At 42.8% G+C, this 26,834-nt stretch overlaps 1 protein-coding gene and 1 long non-coding RNA gene across 2 annotated transcripts; one reads left to right on the forward strand and one right to left on the reverse strand.

The window, feature by feature from the left end:
- The first annotated feature begins 12,109 nt into the window (after positions 1–12,109).
- Positions 12,110–16,261, forward strand: LOC106581732 (uncharacterized). The gene is made up of 3 exons (XR_006761214.2): positions 12,110–12,363; positions 12,585–12,618; positions 12,756–16,261. It is a non-coding gene; the product is annotated as an uncharacterized LOC106581732 (long non-coding RNA).
- Positions 16,262–17,486: 1,225 nt separating this feature from the next.
- Positions 17,487–25,260, reverse strand: LOC145862550 (A-kinase anchoring protein 19-like). Its single transcript, XM_082966969.1, has 2 exons — positions 24,700–25,260; positions 17,487–22,405 (listed from the first exon to the last, which is right to left on the reverse strand). Exon 2 carries the CDS (start codon positions 22,219–22,221, stop codon positions 21,949–21,951), a length of 273 nt encoding a protein of 90 aa, XP_082823095.1. The 5' UTR covers positions 22,222–22,405; positions 24,700–25,260; the 3' UTR covers positions 17,487–21,948.
- Between the last annotated feature and the right edge of the window lie 1,574 nt (positions 25,261–26,834).

The following is a 26,834-nucleotide window of genomic DNA, read 5'->3' on the forward strand; positions in this document are numbered from 1 at the left end:
GTCATTTGCTGTTGTTCTGGGATTGATTTGCACTTTTCGCACCAAAGTACGTTCACCTCAAGGAGACAGAACGCGTCTCCTTCCTTAGCGGTATGACGGCTGCGTGGTCCCATGGTGTTTATACTTGCGTACTATTGTTTGTACAGATGAACGTGATACCTTCAGGCGTTTGGAAATTGCTCTCAAGGATGAACCAGACTTGTGGAGGTCTACAATTTTTTTCTGATTTCTTTTGATTTTCCCATGATGTCAAGCAAAGAGGCACTGAGTTTGAAGGTAGGCCTTGAAATACATCCACAGGTACACCTCCAATTGACTCAAATGATGTCAATTAGCCTACCAGAAGCTTCTAAAGCCATGACATAATTTTCTGGAATTTCTGGAAGCTGTTTAAAGGCACAGTCAACTTAGTGTATGTAAACTTCTGACCCACTGGAATTGTGATACAGTGAATTATAAGTGAAATAATCTGTCTGTAAACAATTGTTGGAAAAAATACTTGTGTCATGCACAAAGTAGATGTCCTAAAACTATAGTTTGTTAACAAGAAATTTGTGGAGTGGTTGAAAAACGAGTTTTAAGGACTCCAACGTAAGTGTATTTAAACTTCTGACTTCAACTGTATGCTCCTCCTGTACAATAAAACAGTGTAAATAAACATAGAAAACCAATCCCAAAATAAAACAAAGCAACTTGGAACATAACTTTGCTTCACGATGAGTCATAAATTCCTTATGTTCTGTGAGGCACTTGAAAAGCTAAATTAGCAACACTCCCTAGACTTCCACAAGCACATAGGCTACCTTCATTGGTATTATAAACCACATACAATTCAACCTGTATTTTACCTTGTCTTGTCTTCTTTATCTAGGCTAAACACCTTGCTCTAGCAAGAATCTCTCAGATGAGAACCGTTCTCTGGGGCCCATTTTCGTCAGGCATGGTTACGCTGAGATGGATTCGTTCAATTTAGAATTCGTGGCTGTTGTCAAATCCAAATCCTTCTGAGATAATTTTCTGCACACACAAGATTAGTCCACTGCCAGCCTCACTCTCCTCTTTCAGATTAACCATTCTCACCGTATTTCTCTTACTTCTGTTCTCAAGTTCTTCGACACGATTCCACAATATGTCCAGTTTTTTCTCATGATTCTCATTACCCTTCTCCAGATGGCAGATGGCATCCTCCACTGTCGAAATCCATCCCTCTGCCCCATCCATCCTCTCTTGTATCGCATCAGCTTTTTCCTTTAGCTCAGTAGTTGTTGTTTTTATCGTGGAGACATTGGATGCAACATCCAACAAAGTCGGATTCATCTTTCCCATTTGCTCAAATAGATCCTTCAGATTTACCGATTTCTCCGGGCTTACGTGTTTATCCATGTTTTGATGGGGGGATTCGGGAAGACTGTTTGTTTGCTAGTCGAAGTGGCCTTCTGTGAACACGGCGTGTTCAGCTTGAAGAAGTTTTTAGCTTGTGTCGACGTTCCAATAATGCCACTTTAGCGAGATGTTTCAAAATGTAAATGATCTTTATATTAAACTGTACTTCAAGGAAATATATTAAGACAAAAAATGTAAGTGTATGCCGTTGAATTTCAGGATTTACATGTGGTTATTAGGAGCTCTCTAAAGTGCTGCTATCTTTTTCGGTGGTCCCACGTGACTCCAAGTGTGAGCATTTTAAACTTGCAACCTTGAGTCCAGGTTGGGACACAACATTCCATCACTCTTGGGAACTAATAAGTAGCAGCTGGAACAACCACTCTATACTTCTGACACGGGGACCACCTGAACAGCCTGCTTTTGAAGGAGAAAGGAAATGTCCTCTCCCAAGACAGGCGCTTGGACCTCAGAAGTAATGACGCCACGAAAAGGTGGAGGACCCACAGCGAACTACAGACTATACCTCCTCATCACCGTCCTCATCACCCATCGTGAAACTGCTCATGACCACCACTGAACGGAGCACGCTGCCAGTCTCCCATACATTATCTCCTGAAGGGGCAGAGCATCATCCTGAGGACTGGGATAATAAACGTTTTTGTCATGCTTGTTTTCATATCCACCACTCTTGACAACCGTGTGTCTGAACGTGGGGAAGACTGTATATTCTGATACCCGGCCCACACCGGGTTCGGGGACCTCGGCAACCAGTAACTTGCCCACCATTCACCGAGCCACTTGGGAGCACTGTTGCCACAGTAATAGTTGGGGAGGAGGGCCCCGAGCCAAACAGCTTTGTTGGCAAAACTGTCTCATCCAAATACAGCCGACTGTCCCCCTCAGGAATCCAGAGAACCGGCGCTGTTTATTTGTGCTAGGATTAGCCACCTTGTTAGCCTCAGTATAAATCTTTCAACGGAGGATAAGCAACGCATCACCGTTTCAGGGACAGGAGGCAAATACCTTCCCCCAAACCTGGAGGAACTTCGCTGCGGAGGAGAAAACACCAGCAAAGGCGCATTCACCCCAATGGTTCTCCCCCACGCCGAATCCAAAGCCAGGGCTTCAGACTTCCCCGGACTGATGTCATCCGATTCACACTCTGAAAATCCTCCAGAGCTAATCAGGGAGTATATATCATCCCGCGGAATCTGGACTCTGAACACTGCCAGAGAAACTGGAATGAGCCTCATTTGGCTGGGATGATACCCCTATCAACTCTGACCACCAATATTCCTCACAAGTCAGCCCGAATCTCAATGGAAGTTGAACCCACTGGGAGACAACAGGACAGCACTCGTGAGTATCTTTAACTTTCATAGTGAAACCACATGCCCGTAGGGCATGATCAGAGGTTCAAACTGGTTAGCCTTTTTGAACTTACTCTTACCACTGCCCATCTTACTCAAGCAAGGAAGCACTAGCTACACAAGCTAAGCAAAAAGTAGTGGGTTTTTAGCCAACACAGCTCCTACCCAAGCAAACACAAAAAACAATACCAAGACCCAAAACTCGCAACATCTAGGGGGGCGAGTACTCTCTCCCCACTAACAGACAACAAAGTCAGAGCCGAATCTCATAGCCTGACATGTTCTTCCTTCAGGCGAGCTGAAGAGCGAAGAATTTATAAAATGGATGCGAGACCTGATATAATAGCCAGGAAGGCGGGGCTTCTGAGGGCTGGATCTGCAGTGTAAGGGCTATTTGACCAAGAAGGCGAGTGATGGAGTGCTGCATCAAATGACCTGGCCTCCACAATCACCCGACCTCAACCCAATCGGGATGGTTTGGGATGAGTAGGCGAGTGATAGAGTGCTGCAGAGTGAAGGAAAAGCAGCCAAAAAGTGATCAGCATATGTGGGAACACCTTCAAGACTATTGGAAAAGCATTCCAGGTGAAGCTGGTTGAGATAATGCCAAGAGTGTGCAAAGCTGTCATCAAGGCAAAGGGTGGCTTTTTGAAGAATCAAAAATTTATTTGGATTTGTTTAACACTTTATTTTTGTTTACTACATGATTCCATGTGTTATTTCATAGTTTTGATGTCTTCACTATTATTCTACAATGTAAAAATAAAAATAAAAACTGGAATGTGTAGGTGTAGGTGTGTCCAAACTTTGGACTGGTACTGTATATGTACTGTAGGAAGTACTGTGTGTGTGGATGTCTGTGTGTGGTTCCTCATCAGTAACATCTGCTTGACCCAGGGCTGGAAGTATCCTACTCCGCCTTGTTTTATTGAGCATTGGTGCGTCAGATCATTTCTCCTAGCGGATTTATGGCCCCTCTATAAAGTTGACTGTAGGGGCCTCAAATGAAGATGACGAAAGCTGCATCCCAAATGGCATCCTAAACGCTTTATAGTGCATTTATTTTGACCAGGGACCATAGGGCCGCAGCCCATTTGGGACGCAGCCCAAGAGACTCAAACAGGCCTTTCATCAGACAGCTTTCCAGAAATCTGGTGCCTTGGGTTGGTGTGTTCAGGGATAGGCTTTTTATAACCTCCTACAGTATGCGGGTTTATACAGGGGTAATATAAAATATAAATGACTTTGGGACCTACAGTAAACCAGTAGAGATGGAGGTGAACACAACAATATGGGGCATAATATTGTGTCAATCGGCCTGAGATTTTCCATAGTGGAAATGGAAATAATTGGAAATGCCAACACTGTCTGCGTTGCCAGTCCTAAACATTGTAATTAGTGTTGCACGGTATACCGAAACTTCTGTACTTTTTAGATACTATACTGAACAAAAATATAAATGTAACATGTAAAGATCCCAGAAATGTCTCATACGCACAAAAAGCTTATTTCTCTCAAATGTTGTGCACAAATTTGTTTACATCCCTGTTAGTGAGCATTTATCCTTTGCCAAGATAATCCATCCACCTGACAGGTGTGGCATATCAAAAAGCTGATTAAACCGCATGATCATTACACAGGTGCACCTTGTGCTGTGGACAATAAAAGGGCAATCTTAAACGTGCCATTTAGTCTCACAAGACAAAGCCACAGATGTCTCAAGTTTTGAGGGAGCGTGCAATTGGCATGCTGACTGCAGGAATGTCCATCAGAGCTGTTACCAGATTATTTTATGTTCATTTCTCTGCTATAAGCCGCCTCCAGTTTTGTTTTAGAGAATTTGACAGTACGTCCAACCGGCCTCACAACCGCAGACCACGTTGCAAGCCCAGGACCTCAACACCCGGCTTCTTCATCTGCTGGATTGTCGATTGATAAAGACTATTTCTGTCTGTAACAAAGCCCCCAGTGGGAGGGCCTGGCTCCAAAGTGTTTGGGCCTATGCCCTCCCTGGCCCACCCATGACTGCACCCCTGCCCAGTCATCTACAACATTCGCAGAGTACGACCCTGCCTCACACAGGAAGCGGCGCAGGTCCTAATCCAGGCACTTGTCATCTCCTGTCTGGATTACTGCAACTCGCCGTTGGCTGGGCTCCCTGCCTGTGCCATTAAACCCCTACAACTCATCCAGAACGCCGCAGCCCGTCTGGTGTTCAACCTTCCCAAGTTCTCTCACGTCACCCCGCTCCTCCGCTCTCTCCACTGGCTTCCAGTTGAAGCTCGCATCCGCTACAAGACCATGGTGATTGCCTACGGAGCTGTGAAGGGAACGGCACCTCCATACCTTCAGGCTCTGATCAGGCCCTACACCCAAACAAGGGCACTGCGTTCATACACCTCTGGCCTGCTGGCCCCCCTACCTCTGAGGAAGCACAGTTCCCGCTCAGCCCAGTCAAAACTGTTCGCTGCTCTGGCACCCCAATGGTGGAACAAGCTCCCTCACGACGCCAGGACAGCGGAGTCAATCACCACCTTCCGGAGACACCTGAAACCCCACCTCTTTAAGGAATACCTAGGATAGGATAAAGTAATCCTTCTAACCCCCCCCCCCCCCCTTAAAAGATTTAGATGCACTATTGTAAAGTGGTTGTTCCACTGGATATCATAAGGTGAATGCACCAATTTGTAAGTCGCTCTGGATAAGAGCGTCTGCTAAATGACTTAAATGTAATGTAAATGTAAATGTAAATCTGAAATCCACAGATTAGGGCCTAATGAATTCATTTCAATTGACTGATTTCCTTATATGAACTGTAACTCAGTAAAATCGTTGAAATAGTTGTATGTTGCATTTATATTTTTGTTCAGTGTAGATCATGAAAAACGGTCCTGTACTAGAATTATTGTTACTTTCGGTACTTCTGTTAAATTTGTCCCATGGATCAAGTCTGTTTTAGCGCAACCAATGTCCCCCTTATAGCACAAAAGCACCGTGCCTGCTCCACTTAGCCTGTGCTGGGAGTCTGGGCTCCATCATGTTCACTCCCCACTCATGCTTCACAGAGGTTAACACACTGGAATAATGCAACATGGCATGTTTAAACTGTTAATTACTGTTCGCAAAACAATGTCCATACAGGCTCGCAAACTTTAAAATGGAAGAAGATACCTGTAGCTTCTAGCTTTGTAGGCTAACCTTTCTTGCGAGCGTATAGCTGAAGCAAACATAAATTCACTACCATAGTACTTTATTTGTGGTAATATGCAAACCATAATGCAAAAGATGCTGATTTCAAAGCTGATTGTCACCTTAACTTTATTCATTCACTTAATCAGTCTTTCTCACATCTCTCCCAAAACTTGATTTACTCAGTTTATCAATAGAGATTTACCATTCAAATAAATTATTACTATTATGCTGTTATGTAGTTAGATTGGTAAAAACTAAGTGAAATGTATTCTATAATTGATTCATTAACGCATTCATGGCTGTCTGTTAATCTTTTTTACGTAAAACATTTCAAATGTAATGATATCGAACTCAAAAGATGCCCAACGATTGAACAGAGCAGTAGTAGAGTTTATTTGTCTGGATCAAGTGCTATTCTGTGACTTTGGTTAATATGCATAATTTTTTTGCCGTGGTATCATTTTGGTATTGAGAATCGTGATACTAAACCTGGTATCGGTATCCAAGTAAAAATTCTGGTATCGTGACAGCACTAATTGTAATACACTCCCAAGAGGAAGAACATGAAAACAATAAAAGTGTGTGTGCATGTGTGTTTAACTAGTATCCATGGATTCTCAGTCTGGATGCAAAGGAGCCGTTTGTCCTTGAGCAGCACATAGACGTGATTGATAGGTAAGCTTTCTGAATACCATTCTCTCCCAGCCTCCGTTCTTTTCTTCCCAGGTGGTTTAGGCCACACAATAGTGTTAGGCACTGTTAGGGAGGTTTGGTTCAGAATGTATCTATAAACTAGTTGGGGGAGCGTCAGAGAAGTGTATACAGCTAGGAAAGCATATAGGCATTTTGAGCTTGTTTTCTTTTTCCCCCTGCTATTATCTATAATATATTGGAGACCACAGTCCCTTTGTAAACCGTTGTGAGCAGACTCCAGGAACAGACAGTATTAAAGGTCCCTTTTGATTGACTAAAGTATCACCAATAATATGTTTTGGGGATAGACATACAAAAACATTTTGAAAGTATTTTTTCTCTCATGGCTAACTACCAGGAAGTTTGAAAAGACTGGCTGAGTGGGCGGGGAGCTTATAATCATGAGCTTGCCTTGACTGACAGCTCTTTGAAATGCCTATGTCACGAAACGTAGATGCAGTGTTGCAGTAAAATCATCTCTAACAAATTTGGTGATACACAAAGAAACTCAAACAACATTGAAATCCCGTTTGGAATGTCACTTGTCATGTGGTTCACAGCAGTATTGACAGATGTGTTGACATGACTACTGTGTCAGTTTTGAACGACCCTTCTTCCCCTTTTGTTCAATGCTGGCAGAAGACCTAGCTAGCCAGTAACTAGCTAACACCAGACACAGATATATACAAAAGTATGTGGACACCCCTTCAAATGAGTGGATTCGGCTATTTCAGCCACACCCATTGCTGACGGGTATATAAACTCAAGCACACAGCTATGCAATCTCCATAGACAAACATTGGCAGTAGAATGGCCTCACTGAAGACCTCAGTGACTTTCAACGTGGCACTGTCATAGGATGCCACATTTCCAACAAGTTAGTTTGTCAAATTTCTGCCCTTCTAGAGCTGCCCCGGTCAACTGTAAGTGCTGTTATTGTGAAGTGGAAACGTCTAGGAGCAACAATTGCTCCGCCACGACGTGGTAGGCCACACAAGCTCACAGAATGAGACCTCTGAGTGCTGAAGTGCATAGCATGTAAAAATTATTTGTCCTCGGTTGCAACGCTCACTACTGAGTTCCAAACTACTTCTCGAAGCAACGTCAGCACAAGAACTGTTTGTCGGGAGCTTCATGAAATGGGTTTCCATGGCCGAGCAGTTGCACACAAGCCTAAGATCACCATGCGCAATGCCAAGTGTCGGCTGGAGTGGTGTAAAGCTCGCCACCATTGAACTCTGGAGCTGTGGAAATGCGTTCTCTGGAGTGATGAATCACGATTCACCATCTGGCAGTCCGATGGATGAATCTGGGTTTGGCGGATGCCAGGAGAACACTACCTGCGTAGTGTGAACGGTAAAGTTTGGTGGAGGAGAAATAATGGTCTGGGGCTGTTTTTCATGGTTTGGACTAGGCCCCTGAGTTCCAGTGAAGGGAAATCTTAATGCTACAGCATACAATGACATTCTAGATGATTCTGTGCTTCCAACTTTGTGGCAACAGTTTGGGGAAGGCCCTTTCCTGTTTCAGCATAACAATGCCCCCGTGCACAAAGCGAAGTCCATACAGAAATGGTTTGTCAAGAACTTGATTGGCTTGCAGAGAGCCCTGACCTCAACCCCATCAAACACCTTTGGGATGAATTGGAACGCCGACTGCGAGCCAGGCCTAATCGCCCAACATCAGTGCCTGACCTCAATAATGTTCTTGTGGCTGAATGGAAGCAAGTCCTCGCAGCAATGTTCCAACATCTAGTGGAAAGCCTTCCCAGAAGAGTGGAGGCAGTTGTAGCAGCAAAGGGGGACCAACTCCATTTTAATGCCCATGATTTTGGAATGAGATCTTCGACGAGCAGGTGTCCCACATACTTTTGGTCATGTAGTGTAAGTATCCAATTGCATGATTTTGACTGTTCATGACTGTTAAAAACCAGTGTGGTGTCTCGTGCACACCCAAACTGATTGATTCCTGCCAACACTGTCCTTGTTTCAGTGCTGGCTTATGCACCTGCACGCTTGTTTGTGTGCGCATACACACACTCCAATTGAACCCTGGCTCTTAGAGAGCATAGCCATATTTACTGTAATAACACACTGGCAGAGCAAGTTGAGTTCCTTCCCTCCCATACAACCAGTTACAGTACATTTCTCCAGCACTGATGACTTTCCTCTATGACTACAATAATATGTGTCCATGCGTGACAGAGTCACAGCCTCTCTGGCCTAGAAGGCATTGAACCGTGGCGTTACCACAGTCCTTGAAGCAGTAAACAAGCCTGAGTCATAGTAGGTCAACTGTTATTAGATTCTCTCTGTTAGTTGCCCCTTGGTAGCCTGAAGGCAGTAGTCTAGGTATCCACAGGGTGTGCAGGCTGTTGTTTCAGCCCAGCTCTAAATAATATCACACCTGATTCAACTAATCAAGGGCTTGATGATTACAGTTGTCAGATGTTTTAGTACTGGGCTGGAACGAAAGCCAGCCCACCATGTGTGTCTCCAGAACCAGCATTGAAGCACACTGCTCTACCAAGTGCTCTGTTATATTTAGCATTGGTGCACTGCTAATAGTCGAGGCCTGCAGCACTCGGTACTTTTGAGCAGAGAGAGAGATCACCGCTAGTCGCTATTTATATACACTCTTATCATCGAGTACACATGGACCTGTCTACCGTATGTGTTTTTTATGAAAAGCTGTTGTGAAAATGTGGGCTATTTTTGACACTTGTCCTTGGTTGTTTCACTAACACACATATTCTTAGTGGATGTAAATCCCACCTGCACACTGGGGATTATAACATTGGTCCCGTGCCAAGAATGTGTATGTTAAATGAAAATATTTTTTTCATTGAGTAGTAACATTGCTTTAAAAAATGTGCACATGGGGCCTCCCGAGTGGGGCAGCGCTCTAAGGCACTGCATCGCAGTGCTTGAGGCGTCACTACAGACCCTGGTTTGATCCCAGGCTGTGTCACAACCGGCTGTGACCGGGAGTCCCATAGGGCGGTGCACAACTGGCAAAGCGTCGTCCGGGTTAGGGGAGGGTTTGGCCGGGGGGGGGGCTTTACTTGGCTCATCGTGTTCTAGTGACTACTTGTGGCGGGCCGGGCGACTGCAGGCTGACCCTGGTCATCAGTTGAACTGTGTTTCCTCCGACACATTGGTGCGGCTGGCTTCTGGGTTAAGTGGGCGGGTGTTAAGAAGCGTGGTTTGGCGGGTCATGTTTCAGAGAACGCATGACTCGACCTTCACCTCTCCCGAGCCTGTTGGGGAGATACAGCGATAAGACAAGATCGTAATTAGATTGCAATTGGATATCACGAAATTGGGGAGAAAAATGGGGTAAAATACAAAAATAATAATAATAATTTACATTCAGTTGCCGACATACACTAAGTGATGAGTTCAGATGTTGGTGTGTGGGAAATTAGGGAAAGGGCAGTTATAGATAGAGGGTTAGGGCTGTGAATTACATGTGCAGCCCCTCACAACTCCAAGTGAGTGAGTAAGTGCTTCATTGTGTGTGCTTGTGTGTGTGTATATATATATATATATATATATACACACACTGCTCAAAAAAATAAAGGGAACACTTAAACAACACATCCTAGATCTGAATGAAAGAAATAATCTTATTAAATACTTTTTTCTTTACATAGTTGAATGCGCTGACAACAGAATCACACAAAAATAATCAATGGAAATCCATTTATCAACCCATGGAGGTCTGGATTTGGAGTCACACTCAAAATTAAAGTGGAAAACCACACTACAGGCTGATCCAACTTTGATGTAATGTCCTTAAAACAAGTCGAAATGAGGCTCAGTAGTCTGTGTGGCCTCCACGTGCCTGTACGACCTCCCTACAACGCCTGGGCATGCTCCTGATGAGGTGGCGGATGGTCTCCTGAGGGATCTCCTCCCAGACCTGGACTAAAGCATCCGCCAACTCCTGGACAGTCTGTGGTGCAACGTGGCGTTGGTGGATGGAGCGAGACATGATGTCCCAGATGTGCTCAATTGGATTCAGGTCTGGGGAACGGGCGGGCCAGTCCATAGCATCAATGCCTTCCTCTTGCAGGAACTGCTGACACACTCCAGCCACATGAGGTCTAGCATTGTCTTGCATTAGGAGGAACCCAGGGCCAACCGCACCAGCATATGGTCTCACAAGGGGTCTGAGGATCTCATCTCGGTACCTAATGGCAGTCAGGCTACCTCTGGCGAGCACATGGAGGGCTGTGCGGCCCCCCAAAGAAATGCCACCCCACACCATGACTGACCCACTGCCAAACCGGTCATGCTGGAGGATGTTGCAGGCAGCAGAACGTTCTCCACGGCATCTCCAGACTCTGTCACGTCTGTCACATGTGCTCAGTGTGAACCTGCTTTCATCTGTGAAGAGCACAGGGCGCCAGTGGCGAATTTGCCAATCTTGGTGTTCTCTGGCAAATGCCAAACGTCCTGCACGGTGTTGGGCTGTAAGCACAACCCCCACCTGTGGACATCGGGCCCTCATACCACCCTCATGGAGTCTTTTTCTGACCGTTTGAGCAGACACATGCACATTTGTGGCCTGCTGGAGGTCATTTTGCAGGGCTCTGGCAGTGCTCCTCCTGCTCCTCCTTGCACAAAGGCGGAGGTAGCGGTCCTGCTGCTGGGTTGTTGCCCTCCTACGGCCTCCTCCACGTCTCCTGATGTACTGGCCTGTCTCCTGGTAGCGCCTCCATGCTCTGGACACTACGCTGACAGACACATCAAACCTTCTTGCCACAGCTCGCATTGATGTGCCATCCTGGATGAGCTGCACTACCTGAGGCACTTGTGTGGGTTGTAGACTCCGTCTCATGCTACCACTACAGTGAAAGCACCGCCAGCATTCAAAAGTGACCAAAACATCAGCCAGGAAGCATAGGAACTGAGAAGTGGTCTGTGGTCCCCACCTGCAGAACCACTCCTTTATTGGGGGTGTCTTGCATTTTGCCTACAATTTCCATCTGTTGTCTATTCCTTTTGCACAACAGCATGTGAAATTTATTGTCAATCAGTGTTGCTTCCTAAGTGGACAGTTTGATTTCACAGAAGTGTGATTGACTTGGAGTTACATTGTGTTGTTTAAGTGTTCCCTTTATTTTTTTGAGCAGTATATCTATCTATCTATCTATCTATCTATCTATCTATCTATCTATATATATATATATATATATATATCTATATATATATATATATATATATATCTATATATATGTGTAGACTAGGTGTAGACTAACAGTGAAACCCTTACATACGGGCCCTTCCCAACAATATATATATATATGGTGTGGGTATTTTCTTTCTCCCTGCGTTGTTGGGAAGGGCCCGTATGTAAGGGTTTCACTGTTAGTCTACACCTGTTGTTTACAAAGCATGTAACAAATAAAATGTGATTTGCACATATCAATGCAAAGCTAGTAATTGTGGGTGACTACAATGGTATAGGCTATTCACAATATCACATGAAATAATTTCCAGTGTATTGACCATAAAGTTAATGATGAATACTTTATGGTCATAACAAACTAGGCTACAGCTAACCAGGTTTTTTGTGTTTGTAAATTTCACAGACCCTAGCCAAGATGTCTCCCACATCGCTGAAGATAACCTTCGAGCAGCTTCAGGAGGGAAGCGCCAAGAGTTTGTAGGAGGTTCTGGTGATGGAGTGCAGACCCAATCAAGCCTGCATGGTGGTATGTGCCAAAAGTCCCCAGGCCCTTAATACTACCTCCTCTTCCCCATTTTTTTCTCTTTTCTTAGCAATTTAAAGTTTTTCCATCTAAAGGAAATGCAATTTACTAATTTACTGGGTTTTGAATAGGATCGCCCCTCAGCAGCTATGCACCCTTCTCCTGGTCTTATTAGTTTAAAACAGGTATGTGTGTCATGAGTTTTTATTTGTGTTGTTTTGCAGAAGGGCAGTGACTTCTACGAGGGTGTGAAGGCCGGTAAGGTGTTTGACTCCTGCAAAACCCTTATTTCTGTACAATGTTGAGTAGTAGTTGGCAAAAACTGCTCTACATCCCTCTTTTCTGTGTATTAGGATGTTTCTGGCAGTATGCAATTGATTGTTTTGTGTGCCTAGTGCTGGTTGACAAGCACCACAGCCCCAAGTGGAGACCATCCACACTGGAGGAGGTCTCAGAACAGAGTGCGGATGACTACTTCCTGCCACTGGGGGAGCATGACCTCAAGCTCTAAGGACAACCCCATAGATTAGATCAAGGGATACTACTTTGGTCCTCCACAACCTCCCACTCATGAGGTCTTTTCATAGGAGGTGTCCAAGTTGCCTAAATTAGTTTCCGGCCCTCGTATCCTTTCTTTCATGTCAACTCAATATAATTCATGTTCTCCTTGAGTTTTATGGTTGAAATAAGCCATCATATTCACCTATTAGTGGTCATACAGTTGGAAAGGAGACAGGGAAAGGACCATCAGACATGGCATGCCAGTCACTCAGTGGCCTCTCACAACAGCAGGACTTTGGTAAGACCACACCCCAGTGCCGTGCCCATTTCTGTGGGGGCAGAGAGACTATGACCTCACCAGTGTATTATAATATTACTGTGTCAATGATTGTTACATGACATCTATCAACATGGATCCAAAGTATATTATCTTTCTACAATGATGGTTGATAACACAGTGAATCTTTTTGGTTTGTTTCTACTAGATTTACTAAATTGATGTTTCCTAATACACATCTTCATTATCTAGCTAGCTGGTCTCAAAGTTTGTAGTGCTGAATTGCAAATCGTAGGACGATGGATCAAGCAATGATCTAGGCATCAGAAATCCTCTGCAAAAGTGAACGATGAGGCATTAGGGTATGTGAGTTCAAACTGATACGGCAGATTTAGTAGTCAATAAATATGAAGACACTACATTTAGAAAAGGAGTTGGGCTTCATACCAAACCTCTCTAGTGCTGTCTATTAGGTTACTCGCAAACAGGGGGCCTGCATTTTTATTTTTATTAAATTGACTCTTCAAGCAGGACTTCTCAAAAGCTGCACAAGTGTTTGTAAGACAACTCCTAGCATCAAGCTAAAAGGCTAAAGTGGGATACTAAACCGGTTATAAAGTCAGTCAGACAATATGTACAGCAGGGGTCTTCAACAGGCAGTCCGGGGGCCAACTTCAGTCCACGGGTGGTTATATCTGGCCTCACAAATAAACAAAAAAAGACTAAAGTCACCAGGAAATAACCATAAAGTGATTTTAAATTAGGAAATCTGTTCCCAAGCATTCTCATGCTTAAATAAAGAAATGTAATCAAGGTTCAAAATTATTAGGTTTTTGTCCATACGCTCCAGAAAGAAATTGGCACGTGGCTGAATTAGTTGGGGATCCCTGATGCATTATATATATATTTTTTTTTAACCATTATTTAACTGGGCAAGTCAATATCTCTGTTGTGCTGATGTACAGAATTATTGGCAAAGGGCAATATTTCTCATTACAGTTGGTGGTGCAAAGAAGCAAATGTTTGTTTTGGTGAGTAGGTGGAGTAGCTGGGTAAGGAAGAGGTTCTATCCTGTTTGAAGTATCACATAACTTGGGATGGTACTGTCAGGTGGTTTTTATGGCCTTTGTTGAGTCATACTTTCCTGTTTACTAGTGCGTGTGAGTCTGTCCAATACATTTCCCAATACATTCAATCAAATACACAATGCAGGAAGCCTACACTGGGAAAACACCATGTCAAAATGTACAGCCTACTGTAATTTCTACCTAATTTGTATTTTAATGAAAAGGGGGATTTTGCAGCACTTGAGCTGTTACATTATTTTCTGCAGTGTGGCTTTGATTGAATTTCTCTGTACGCAGCTCAAATCATTGGTTATATTAAATCCCATTTGCAGCACTCAAACACTCAGCACACAGTTAAGAGCACTTACAGGCTCCCAGAGAGAAATGAGGCCAGAGAAGCTAAATGACCCGCCATGGAGTTTGCTAAGTAAACAATGAACCAGCATAAACACTCTCTCCTGGAGAACACAGGCTCAGTAATTCTCTTGGTGTCAGAGATTTTATGGTTTACAATTTGCCCTTCAAAAAGGCACCAGCCAGGTGTCATTCTTCTTAATGTCTTTTGCCCTTGTCATGTATCTGGAGTGATCACTCAGTGTTACATTTGGCATTGTATTACTGTACGCTAAAGGCCAGTTCTCTATTCATTGTGCACTCTGGTGTACAATTCAATGACTCCAATTTCCCAACTAGTAGCTTCAAAAGTATGTTGTATAATAGTTATGTTGATAAAGATGTGTATGAAAACCTCATCGTAAAAATGATCATTTGATGTATTGTTTGAAGTCATTGACAAAAGCATAATTACACCGTACCTGCCTATGTAACTATATATTAACACTTAGATTGTATATTCCATTTATAAAGTGGAATGTTAAACATTGGCTTTGTGTACAAGCCTGTATTGTTCAGCTGCTAAAGCTTCTGAGTCACTATATCAAAGCTAATTTGTGTGATCCATTAATCCATTTGGCCGATTAGAAATCTCCTGGACCTGACAGTCTATCAGCTAATCTAATGATTCAGTTAATGTTACAGGGACATAACACAGGCGCAGAGGGAGCTGTTGGCCCTGGACAGGCAAGAATGGGTTGAGCACATGATCAAATCTGTTTCAACTCTAGTTAGTGGATATTCCTCAAAAAGTTCTACAGCTGCACCATCAAAAGCATTCTGACCAGTTGCATCACCGCCTGGTATGGCGACTGCTCGGCATCTGACCGTAAGGCGCCACAGAGGGTAGCGCGTATACCCCGGAACATCACTGGGGCCAAGGTTTCTGCCATCCAGGACCTCTATACCAGGCGGTGTCAGAGGAAGGCCCAAATAATTGTCAAAGACTCCAGCCACCCAAGTAGTAGACTGTTCTCTCTGCTACTGCACGGCAAGCGGTACCAGAGCGCCAAGGCTCCTTAACAGCTTCTACCCCCAAGCCATAAGACTGCTAAAATCAATTAATCAAATGGCTACCCGGACTATTTGCACCACTGATGCTACTCACTGTTTATTATCTATGCATAATCACTTTACCCCTACCTACAAGTACATATTACCTCAATTACCTTGACTAAACTGTACACCCGCACAATGACTCGGTACCGGTCTCCCCTGTACATAGCCTCGTTATTGTTATTTTATTGTAACTTTTTTTACTTTCATTTATTTAGTAAATATTCTCTTAACTCTTATTTTCTTAAAACTGCATTGTTGGTTAACTTGTAAGTAAGCATTTCATGGTAAGGGCTACACAAATCAAATGTTATTGGTCACATACACATGGTTAGCAGATGTTAATGTGAGTTTAGCGAAATGCTTGTACATTTAGTTCCAACCATGCAGTAATATCTAACAAGTAATCTAACAAATTCACAACGACTACCTTATACACACAACGTAAGGGGATGGAATAAGAATATAATCGCACATCCATATATATATGTGCGATGGCCGTGCGGCATAGGCAAGATGCAATAGATGGTATAGAATACACTATATACATATGAGATGAGCAATGTAGGATATGTAAACATTATTAAAGTGGCGTTATTTAAAGTGACTAGTGATCCATTATTAAATCAATTTATTAAAGTGGCCAGTGATTTGAGTCTGTGTGTAGGCAGCAGCCTCTCTGTGTTAGTGATGGCTGTTTTAACAGTTTGATGCCTTGATATCGAAGCTGTTTTTCAGTCTCTCGGTCCCAGCTTTGATGCACCTGTACTGACATCGCCTTCTGGATGATAGCGGGGTGAACAGGTTACAGGTCCTTGATTGTCTTTTTGGCCTTCCTGTGACATCGGGTGCTGTAGGTGTCCTCGAGGGCAGGTAGTTTGCCCCTGGTGATGCGTTGTGCAGACCGCACTACACTTTTGAGAGGCTTGCGGTTGAGGGCGGTGCAGTTGCCGTACCAGGCGGTGATACAGCCAAAGAAATTTGGCTTGTCGCCTGTTGCGCCTTCTTCACGATGCTGTCTGTGTGGGTGGACCATTTCACTTTGTCAGTGATGTGTACGCCGAGGAACTTAAAACTTTCCACCTTCATTACTGTCCCGTCGATGTGGATAGGGGGGGGTGCTCCCGCTGCTGTTTCCTGAAGTACACATGTTGTATTCGGCGCATGTGACAAATATAATTAGATTTAATTCAGACGGAAGACAGCAGATCGAAAGGTTAAGGTTAGGCAATAGGGATATTGAAATTGCTTAAGATTAGAGTAAGGGTAGCTTTGATTCCAGACGATTTTTCTCAAGACATTCTCAAATGAGAATACAGTGTTGAGATCTGGTACCGCGAGACTACAGTAAGGTGTAAGTAAGGGTTAGGGTCATTATCGGATGATTAACCTTTGATGATGCTCATGATCAATGGCCCCATTTATACCAGGTGCTAACGTGTCCTCTCTCCTGATCTTGCCACATTCTGATTGTGCCCATATCTTTAAAAGTGTCGACGATTAAAATAATTGATTGTTTCCAGATCTTCCCAAGCATTTCGGAAGTAGTTGGACGAATTGATTGGTTGGATTAAAGCTCATTGGTCAGAGCTTAGTGGGGTTCGAGGTGGATGGGGGACGTCAGACGCGGGTTGTGACCCGCAAGGTTTCCAGTTCGAACCCAAGTTTCGACTTTTTTCCCGCCAACATTACCCAACATTCTACACTAATCACATTTCTAATTTATTAACATTCTAAGTGCCTCAACAGCAGTTGACTATGCACTGGGATAGAGGGTCACAGGTTCTAACCTTGCCGATGCCCTTTCTCAAAAAAGAGATTAAGTCACTTAATCAATGGTAGAAGGCATAGATTTCAGCTTTATTGGTATTCATGTATTTTTTTCAGTTAGTTATTTACAGACCTGTACAGTGCTGCAGGTGAAATGAATATTATATAAATATATAGATTCAGATGATGCAAAAGAAGCATTAGGATCTCCCAACAGAAAACACATTTTCTTCATAATCAAACTAAAGGGTTGACTGAAAAGACTGATGTTACTGTAACTTAAGTGAAATTTCGCCATTGTTACCGATACTGACATCATATTTCGAAGGAAAGAATCCAGATATACCTAGTTTGCACATACCTTGGTATTCCTTGTATGTATTTCAAGCTGGAAGCATTGTGAACTGCAACATTGACCATATCCAAAGCATTGGATTTCTGTGTTCGACGTAACTTAGAAGGCTATCACAGTTTTATTATTATGAAATACAGTGCACTCGGAAAGTATTCGGACCTCTTGACTTTTTCCACATTTTGTTACGTTACAGCCTTACTCTAAAAATGGATAAATACATTATTTTCCCTCATCAATGTACACACAATACCCCACAATGGCAAAGCAAAAACAGGTTTATCAAATGTTTTGCAAATGTATAAAACAAACAAAATACTGTATTCAGACCCTTTGCTATGAAACTCGAAATTGAGCTCAGGTGCATCCTGTTTCCATTTCTACAACTTGATTGGCGTCCACCTTTGGTAAATTCAATTGATTGGACATGATTTGGAAAGGCACACACCTGTCTATATATGGTCCCACAGTTGACAGTGCGTGTCAGAGCAAAAACCAAGCCATGATGTCGAAGGAATTGTCCGTAGAGCTCCGAGACAGGACTGTGTCAAGGCACAGATCTGGGGAAGGGTACCAAAAAATGTCTGCAGCATTGAAGGTCCCCAAGAACACAGTGGCCTCCATAATTCTTAAATGGAAGAAGTTTGGAACCACCAAGAATCTTCCTAGAGCTGGCCGCCCGCCCGGCCAAAATGAGCAATCGGGGGAGAAGGGCGGTGACCAAGAACCCGGTGGTCACTCTGACAGAGCTCCTCTGTGGAGATAGGAGAACCTTCCAGAAGCACAACCATCTCTGCAGCACTCCTCCAATCAGGCCTTTATGGTAGAGTGGCCAAAGTCACTCCTCAGTAAAAGGCACATGTTTGCCTAAAGGCACCTAAAGGACTCAGACCATGAGAAACAAGATTCTCTGGTCTGATGAAAACCAAGATTGAACTCTTTGGGGGTGGCAGTATCATGCTGTGGGGATGTTTTTCAGGGGCAGGGACTGGGAGACTAGTCAGAATTGAGGGAAAGATGAATGGAGTAAAGTACAGAGAAATCCTTGATGAAAACCTGCTCCACAGCACACAGGACCTCAGACTGGGGTGAAGGTTCACCTTCCAACAGGACAACTACCCTAAGCACACAGCCAAGACAACGCAGGAATGGCGTTGGAAAAACTCTGGAGAGAGACCTGAACATAGTTGTGCATCGATGCTCCCCATCCAACCTGAGAGTTTGGGAGGATCTGCAGAGAAGAATGGGAGAAACTCCCCAAATACAGGTGGGCCAAGCTTGTAGCGTCATACCCAAGAAGACTCGAGACTAAAAACCTGTTTTTGCTTTGTCATTATGGGGTATTGTGTGTAGATTGAGGGGGAAAAAACAATTGAATCCATTTTAGAATAAGGCTGTAATGTAAGAAAATGTGGAAAAGGTCAAGGGGTCTGAATACTTTCCGAATACATTGTATACAGTATATACTGTAGTGCTAGCTGTCTTCTGCATAGTAAAACATTACTTTTATCAACCAATTTATTGGAGTCAAAATCAAGCTTGATGGAAATCAACTTTTGAATGAATTGTTTTTTGCAGCTTTATCTATAAGTTGTTAAAACATTTAGCTGAAGCAGTGATAACAGTGATCTGTTTCTAAACCCTCCAGCTCCCAGTTCTTAGATTTTGGAATTCAGTATGGGAAAAAAATTGGGTCACCGCTAAATGGGCCCGCAAACTAGGTTAAACTCCCTTAAAAAGACCTTCGCTGGAAAAACAAGAAACAAGCAGCAATATTACGGTTTGTCCCTCTTGATATGCCATAGCAACAACTTAGCCAATAACACTTCCTCAAAAGAGTCAGAATTAATCGAAGATAAATCAAGAATTATTAGTAATTAATGTTGGCATTTTTGCTGAGGAGGTCTTAGTAATTTTACATCTAAGATGTTTGGTGCAGTATTTCTCAAGTGAGAAAATGTGCATGAACATTTGTCATCTCTCATTGAGAGAGACTTAATTGAAGAATCCTGTTTATAGTTCCCACTGCTACTAGGAGTAGTACTGTTGACCAACCACCGACGAAGGGGCATATACTTGGGCTACCGAACTACAACTTGCCTCAAGAAAAATGTTTGTGTGCGCGAACAGACAAAAAAAAAAAAAAAACAGCCAAAACAAAGAATAACGTCACCAAAAGTTGTTGTAATATACGCGCAAACTGTTTCGACTGGGAGGCATTCGACAGGCTTTTAAATTTGTTGACAGAATTTTTGGGATGGTTCAAGAGATTAATCTCTTAACCCAGATTAGTGCAAATGTCGTTATAAACAGTATTTGTTGCTTTTAACTGTAATGGATTTTTTGGTGTCGCATTTAAAGCACACCACCACATTGTTTGCTGAGCATACCGAATGCCCTGGCAGCTGAATTCTCACTTGAGATACACATGCCAAACGTCACCAAAACTCGATTTTCCAGTGAAATAATGTCCACTTGTTCTTTGTGGTGTATACAATAGCACCCTAATCAACACTCTGGAAATGTACCATGTTGCCCAGCCTAGACTAATGCACCTTTTAAAGCTTCTTGAACATCGTTTTGTGGTAGTGTGGGAACTGACGTGCGATGACTAAGACTCACTGATATCGCCTTCTATCAAATAAACGTCATAAGAAAGCCCATCAAACATACTGTGCTTGTATTAGCATTCATTAAGGACTTTGGCAGTTATGGTCCCCTATTCCAAACAACTCAACTCTCTGTTGTGAGTATGTGTGTCTTTGGCCTGTTAAAATAGCATCATACTATTAAGAAGCCATTTGCTCTTAATAAAAATAGCATGGCCTTTTAGAGTTGCATATTTGTGCTGTAAATTCTATGGGGCAGATGGCAGTAGTTCATCATTGGATAGAGTACAGTACGTAAACAACCAGGGTGCTTGGCCCTAGACATTTTGGCCAAAACAAAAAGGTATTTGTGAACCCAACACTCTTTTTGTGCCTAGAAGCAAAGTCCCGGTAAAAGTGTGTGAATCCGTCCTAATTTACTCATGGCATGCGGACCTAGCCAGCCCTCAGGAATGTCCTATTGTCATTGGCATTCAAATTCACAAAATGGGAGGACGCTGAACCTCTGTAAAACATTCCTAGAGCATCATTTTGTCAAAGTGACCGTAGTCAGGTCCTTGGTTGCTGCAGCTCGTGGTCAGACCTGCTTAATGGTAGGGCCGGGACGATACCAGTATCGCGATATTCTTTCCATGGCAAAAATTAAAACACAAAGCTCTTTGGTCCTTTAAAAACCTGCTGTATGTAAAATATTGTGTGCTATAGCTTGGAAAATCAATGAATATGACTCTGGATGACAACATAATGATTTTTGTTTCCAACATCAGGGCTGAAGTTAAATTCGCTTCATGTTTTGTTTCCTTGCCATGATACTAACGAATATCGCGATACTGGTATCGTCCCGGACCTACTTAATGGGTAGTTTGAAGAATGAGTTTCCTTTGTTGGTGGATGTGGACCACAGGCCCCCTGGGATGCCATTATCCAATAACCCTAAACTGGGAGCTTCTGTCTGGGAAGACAGATGGAGAGGGAGGTGTGTACCTGCTGACCCCAGCAAACGTTTTAAGTGAAAAACACTGGCCACTTGAGGGGCCTATTAATAACTTCCTACATAGGACCTGAAATTTGGCCCCAGGATGGCACGCGTCAAGCAAAAAAAACGGTATACTTTTACTGAAAGGCAGAACCGGTAATTTTCAAAGCAGGAATCAATGATACTCTCCTGCTTTATTGGCTCCCAAGCCGGTTTAACCAAACACACCCCAACTCTCATCATCTAGCTAACGATGGAGGGAAGCACATGGTCTAGATTGAATATGAGAGGAGTAGCCAAGGTCTTTGTCTGTTAGTCAAGGTCAAAATGTCACCAGATGAGTTACAACATCCAAGTATGTATTAATTAAACAGAAAAATGGCTTTGGACCATAGATTGGGATCAACATCTTGTCATCTCCAGCTGGTGCATGTTCGTAGTGTTTTGTTTCACCCTGAATCTGAGTGCTGTCTGGTCTCCTGTCTTCTGGGCATCCATTTGTCCTCCTCTCCCCAGAGGGTCAAGGTGAATCCCAGAACAGAAATGCCTCTTGCACTGCCTCTGCCTCTGCCCCCCCCCCTCACCCCTCATGGCACGTCACACTCAATGTAGGGGATGTCACTGTAGCGGCTGTCCACCTCCAGCCACTGCTGCACTGCCCGTGCCACAATCTCTTCCGACAGCCGCTGGGCATACTCCAGCAGGATGGGGTCCACCCGGGAAGAGTCTTTCCCTGACCCCGTCTCCGAGTGGACCAGCAGCGCATTCTCGCCCCATCGCTTCCCAAGCTTGCCGTCCACCTTCTCCACCGAGTTGGCGTACTGGGTCGGATCGCTCTTCTTGGATTTGACGCATCCCATGATATAAATAATGTAGCATTGATTTCAGGGAGCTGGTGAAGCAGGAGTGTGTCTGAGAGGGGCTTAGGCTCTGGTCGAGAAGTGACGGCTAGGAAGCCGATTCTTGTCTGGACCGAGCTTCGCTGAAATAGTCCAGACGGTCAGCCATACTCCTGTACTCCCCTACACAGATCTTTCCCATGTGCTATAGGGAGAGAAAATAGGGAGAGGATTTCAGTGTTTTATTTTCCATCAGAGGCAGCCTAAAAATACCAGATGGCAAAGGAAAGAATTGAGAGGCCTACTATTTTCACAGTGACTTAGCATTTTTCCCTCTGTTACCACCTATGCAGCAGTAGCTACACACCGGACAACATGGACCTTTGGGTCATATTTGGTTGAGACGTTGATCAATGAGATTTCAAACTTTTATACACCCACTCAAAAAGGACAGCCAGAGGTTTGTTGAATTCACAATGTGTTATCACTGCGCTTTCAACCATTAATCTAATAGCACAACCAAATGACCTGGATTGCAGTTGAGATGAGACTGCATTAAAAGTACATAGTGCAAGTGATCAATGCTGTTCAAGATTCTGCACAGATTATTACAGCAATTGTGAAGATTTCCACAGACGTGCGAACTTAATATGCTATGTTGAACATGCACACCTTCTATGATTACATAAAAATAAATTTATGGTTAGAAAACCTCAATGTGGCCATGTATGTGTTACTCATTTTAAGGTTGAATAGATACTGTCACATTAGTTTCTTTGATTGCCTTAACTTTTGGCTATTTACTGTATTACAAAAGTAATATTGAATTTTGTTTAGTTGACAACGTAACCAAATATCAACATTTAAAAGATATGTATCTAATGCTTGGATAGTTTCATCTGAGCCACTGGGTTAATCCTAATCTTTAATTTTTATTTTTGGTTTACTTGGAGACGTGAATCGAATATATAATTTGTTAACTTGTCAAAGTTATAAGGCTATTTACTGTATTGCAAAAGTAATATTGAATTGTGTATGGAAGCAAATATCAACATTTGAAGGAAATATATTTTTCTTCAGTATAGCTTGTAGAGAAACTGGAATTAAAGCCAGATTAAGTTAATGGCACAAAAGATACAAACGCAAGATGTAAAGTGTTTGTCTCATACTTCATGAGCTGAAATAAAAGCATGCTGACTGTAGGAATGTCCACCAGGGCTGTTGCCAGAGAATTTAATGTTCATTTCTCTACCATAAGCCGTTCTTTTAGAGAATTTGGCAGTACGTCCAACCGGCCTCACAACCGCAGACCACGTGTAACCATGCCAGCCCAGGACCTCGCTTATATTTTTGTTCTGTGTAGATAAGTAATTTGGAAAATGCTCTATAATTTTTTTCACTTTCAAAATGTGGAGTAGGTTGTGTTTAATTATAATTATAAGGCAGCAAAATGTGTAGACTGCAAGGGGTGTGTAGACTTTGACTAGGCATTGTATAAATAGATTAAGTGGCTCTAGGTTGAATGCACAAAGGACTGATGTTATTTGCTGTAGTCCACATCTCCATCTGTCCTGTGCATGTGTGCTGCCTCAGTCCTGCCTGATCCAGATTCAAGGTGGCATGTGATTATTTCTCTGACAGAGCAGCACACTACTATATCATCCCGTTCATCTCTCACATACAATTTGCTTTTTACAGATGCTGCAAAATGCTAGCATTGTAGCTTATGCTTTTTGACAGTGGCTGCCGCTTATATAAGTACAGTGCTGATTCCGAAAACTTCAATCAGATCTTTATGACACATCTTTTCATATTTTTAAGACAAAGTGGGGAAAGGTGTCTGTAACCTTATGTCAAGCATGTCGCTCTAGCCCAAGTAGCCTATAAGGAACGTGGCAATGTAGCATTTAGCTCAAGCATGGAACGTGGCAAGCATGTCGCTCTAGCCCAGGTATCATTGGACTCGACCCTGTAAACCCTACCTCCCTCCACAGCGGATTTAGAAGGGGGGGGTATTACAACCAACACATAACAATTCTACTTTACATTTTGTTATTATATTTTACGTTTGGAAATAACCTGATTATGTGTAATATAGTCATATAGGTTATTCTTTGAGAAAAAGTTATTCTAAATAAAAAATGTGTCCATTTAATCACCGTATTTGGGAATGTGAGGGTGAAGTTGGCCATACCAGGGACGTTTAACCCCCATTCTACTATAACCCACCTTTCTTGAATTAGTAAGGGCATATATTAAATAATCAGACTATTGAAATGTGAACATAAAAGGTCAAGGAGAAATGATAACCGGGATGGGGAAATAGAGGGCGAAATAGTTGTCACCCTTGGAAATAGGACTCCGAAAATTCCCTACACATGAGCGCATTTCTGCTTAATACACCATTATTTAAACGTAGCCTGCGCCTATAGCCAATTTCCCACACAATTCCCTGAAAAATACATATCATAAAATATTGTGGATGCGTGGGATACGTACCTTCAAGAGGGCTCTTGGAAAAGTAGGACTGGGTGAGTTTACCCCCATGAATATCAAATTCACCCAGTGGGAAATCACATCCTCGTTTTCTCTTTGACACTTTCCCCTACGGTTGATTTCAATAAAGAAGTGTCATACATCCACACGGATTGTTAACCGAAATTACTATATGTGCCGCCTCTCCTTTCTATTCAATCTCCTTATCGGCTTCAAACCGCTGCATATGCGTCCAATGATTTGAACTTGAAGCTTGGAAGGCAGCGACAGCATTGGTCGGCTTCTCTCTCTGCACGAAATGTGCACTACGCTATCAAACTGGGCATCAAATGTTGCACCACACCACATTGTGCAGTAATTTTAACTAAATGCAAAATCGATTTAAGGTCTCAAAGCCATGAATGGTCGGACCTGGATGACTACACCTTCTTGCCATCGTTCTACTCGAGATTGTCCATGGGTCATCGTTGAAATTGTTGCCTGTTTGACTCCACTTTCTAATGGCGGCTGTAGCTTGTAGGACGTAATTATATTTTTAATACACACTCAACAGCAATTAGCAGCTGTGTCGACTAGGTTGTGGAGGTAAATTGTGCGCACACAATCAGGCTACTAATACTTGTACAATATCACCCTCTTGTGGCATGCTTGACTTCTCAGTGATTTATTACAATGTATAAAGTAAGGAATATATTCAATTGTTGCTATAAATTAATGCCATAGATTATAATCCTGTCTCTCAGGCCTTTGCTGGAAGTGAACCCCCGTGCAGCTTCCCTGTATCAAAGTTTTAGGCTACTACTGAGTCTGCCAAGAGGTCTGGACCATTATGGCACAGGAGATACCGTAGTGCGCTTTCGCTTAAGCCACAGGGGCACTGTGTAAGGTTTTATGAGTATTGATAGCAAGCTATATGTGCTCGGATATATTTCAAACCAATTGTTGTCATTTAAAAAATATATATATATATATTTGACGAATGCGTAAATCTGTAAAACTCATTGGAGGAGTGTGCGTAAAACTGTATAGTCCATAAGTGTACATTAGTTAAAGTCGTTTAGTATGTTTTCTTTCACATAAGGGATATAGTCTCAAATTCCATAATGATAATAGGCTATAAACCATTGACATGACTCGTGACCAAGTCATTGTGTCATCCCATCCATATTGCTGCGTAAAATGTACATCATTTAGACGATTTGATTGACTTTCATTAGAACCTATATGTTACTCTTCATCTGTAAATGAAAATAATATTTCATAACCTGTGCGTAATGTTGCAACTGTAGATGTCGATAAGCCGCACGATGGCACTAAACGTCTAGACGAAAAAGCTTTCGTAAATCAGACACCCCAAGGCAACAATACCCAGTAGCCTATAGTTAAGTACAGTATAGTAGGCCTACAGTACAGCCCATTTCGCCGTATATTTTCTATGCAATGGTATCTATCCTATAGCCTACTTGATTAATACATTTTGCCTTTGGAAAGTAGGTTTGGAGACAAGTAGGTCTACTCCATGTAGCCTATAGGTCTACATAGACTAAATATTGGTTCCTGTCATATTTGTAAATACATTTCCTTACATTTTCAAGAGAGATTCAGAAAGATAGGCAAACTGATCATATAACTAACTGACCGTAAAGAAGTGAAGTCATAACTCCGATTCATTTGATCCCTGTAGCTTTGATGGGATGCAGGAGCGGACTGACCATCTGGCATTTCTGGCAAATGTCAGAAGGGCTGGTAAATTTTTGCCTAGAGGGCATGTCTAACTTCTTTATTTTTAGCGCAAAATGGGCTGGTGTAGGGGCATTGAGGAAACATTTTTAGTTGTGGGGCCTCAAGGGGAAAAATGGGCCATTGTGTTATAAATGCCAGAACCGATTTCTGGTTCCAGTCCACCCCTGGTGTGATGGGACAGGCTGAATAAAACGGGTTTCTCAGTGGCATTCAGATGATGACTAGCTACGGCTGACTTAAGTTTATGCAATAAATCAATAACCATATCCGAAATGTTTATTTGGCCATTTGCAGTACTGTCTTGTCTGATTGATAGTGTAGTTGTCTCAAAACTATTCCAAACCTTGCCATTGCGTACCTCTTTAAGGTTTGACAGAAAAATACAGTTCATGTCT

Source organism: Salmo salar, chromosome 21 (genome assembly GCF_965601325.2).
Source record: "Salmo salar chromosome 21, fSalSal1, whole genome shotgun sequence".
Lineage (NCBI taxonomy): Eukaryota > Metazoa > Chordata > Actinopteri > Salmoniformes > Salmonidae > Salmo > Salmo salar.